Source organism: Emiliania huxleyi (genome assembly GCF_000372725.1).
Source record: "Emiliania huxleyi CCMP1516 unplaced genomic scaffold EMIHUscaffold_80, whole genome shotgun sequence".
Taxonomy (NCBI): Eukaryota; Haptophyta; order Isochrysidales; family Noelaerhabdaceae; genus Emiliania; species Emiliania huxleyi.
This window is the reverse complement of record NW_005196020.1, coordinates 77,602-78,488: the sequence shown is the minus strand read 5'-3', so window position 1 is coordinate 78,488 and position 887 is coordinate 77,602. Positions and strand designations below refer to the sequence as shown.

Here is an 887-nt window from a genome sequence, read left to right as displayed (position 1 = left end):
GGGAGATGTGGGCGAGAGGTGGGGGAGATGTGGGGCGAGGTGTGGTGGATATGTGAGGCGAGGTGTGGGGAGAGACGTGGGGCGAGATGTGGGGAGAGATGTGGGGGAGGCGTGGTGGAGATGTGGGGCGAGAGGCGTGGGGCGAGAGCGGCTTGCGCGTGGCCTGCTCCAGCTCCTCCCTGAGGCGCCGCTCCTCCACTCGCTTCTCGCCAAGCCCCTTGCGCGCCTGGTCCCATACCCTCCACAGTCTCGAACCCGGCGCGGGCTCGGCCGCGTTGTCGGTCTGTCTGTCTGTCTGTCTGTCTCTCTGTCTGTCTGTCTGTCTCTGTGTCTCTCTTTTTCTCTGTCTGTCTGTCTGTCTGTCTGTCTGTCTGTCTCTCTGTCTGTCTGTCTGTCTCTGTGTCTCTCTGTTTCTCTGTCTGTCTGTCTGTCTGTCTGTCTGTCTGTCTGTCTGTCTGTCTGTCTGTCTGTCTGTCTCTCTGTCTCTCTGTCTCTCTGTCTCTCTGTCTGTCTGTCTGTCTGTCTGTCTGTCTGTCTGTCTCTCTGTCTCTCTGTCTCTCTTTTTCTCTGTCTCTCTGTCTCTCTGTCTCTCTGTGCGGGAGGCAGCGCCGCGCCGACTCCAGCTCCGCCGCCGTCGCCGCGAGGCGCTGCTGCGCCGCGGCGGGGTCGACGGCGCCTCCCGTCGACGCGCGCCGCTCCTCCTCGGTCTGCTCGTCGAGAGTGCGCTGCAGCTCCTGCTGCCGCTGCTGCAGGTTGTCGCGCAGGTCGCCCTCGAGCCGGCCGCGCTGCTGCTCCGCCTTTGCGACGTCGCGCTCCGCCTTGACGCGCCGCTGCGAGAGGCGCTTCACCTCGGCCTGCAGACCCTCGCGCTGCTTCAGCTCGCCCGA

The 887-nt window shown here is 64.3% G+C and overlaps 1 protein-coding gene across 1 annotated transcript in view; it reads right to left on the bottom strand.

Annotated features, from left to right (window-relative positions):
* The window catches only part of EMIHUDRAFT_218592 (hypothetical protein), a gene marked incomplete at both ends in the record, with an annotated part of 8,473 nt that overhangs the window by 1,925 nt on the left and 5,661 nt on the right, over positions 1-887 (bottom strand). Inside the window, 2 exons of the mRNA XM_005759271.1 lie at positions 200-239; positions 619-854. Of these exons, the coding sequence (XP_005759328.1) occupies positions 200-239; positions 619-854 (276 nt within the window). The remainder of the gene's footprint in view (positions 1-199; positions 240-618; positions 855-887) is intronic.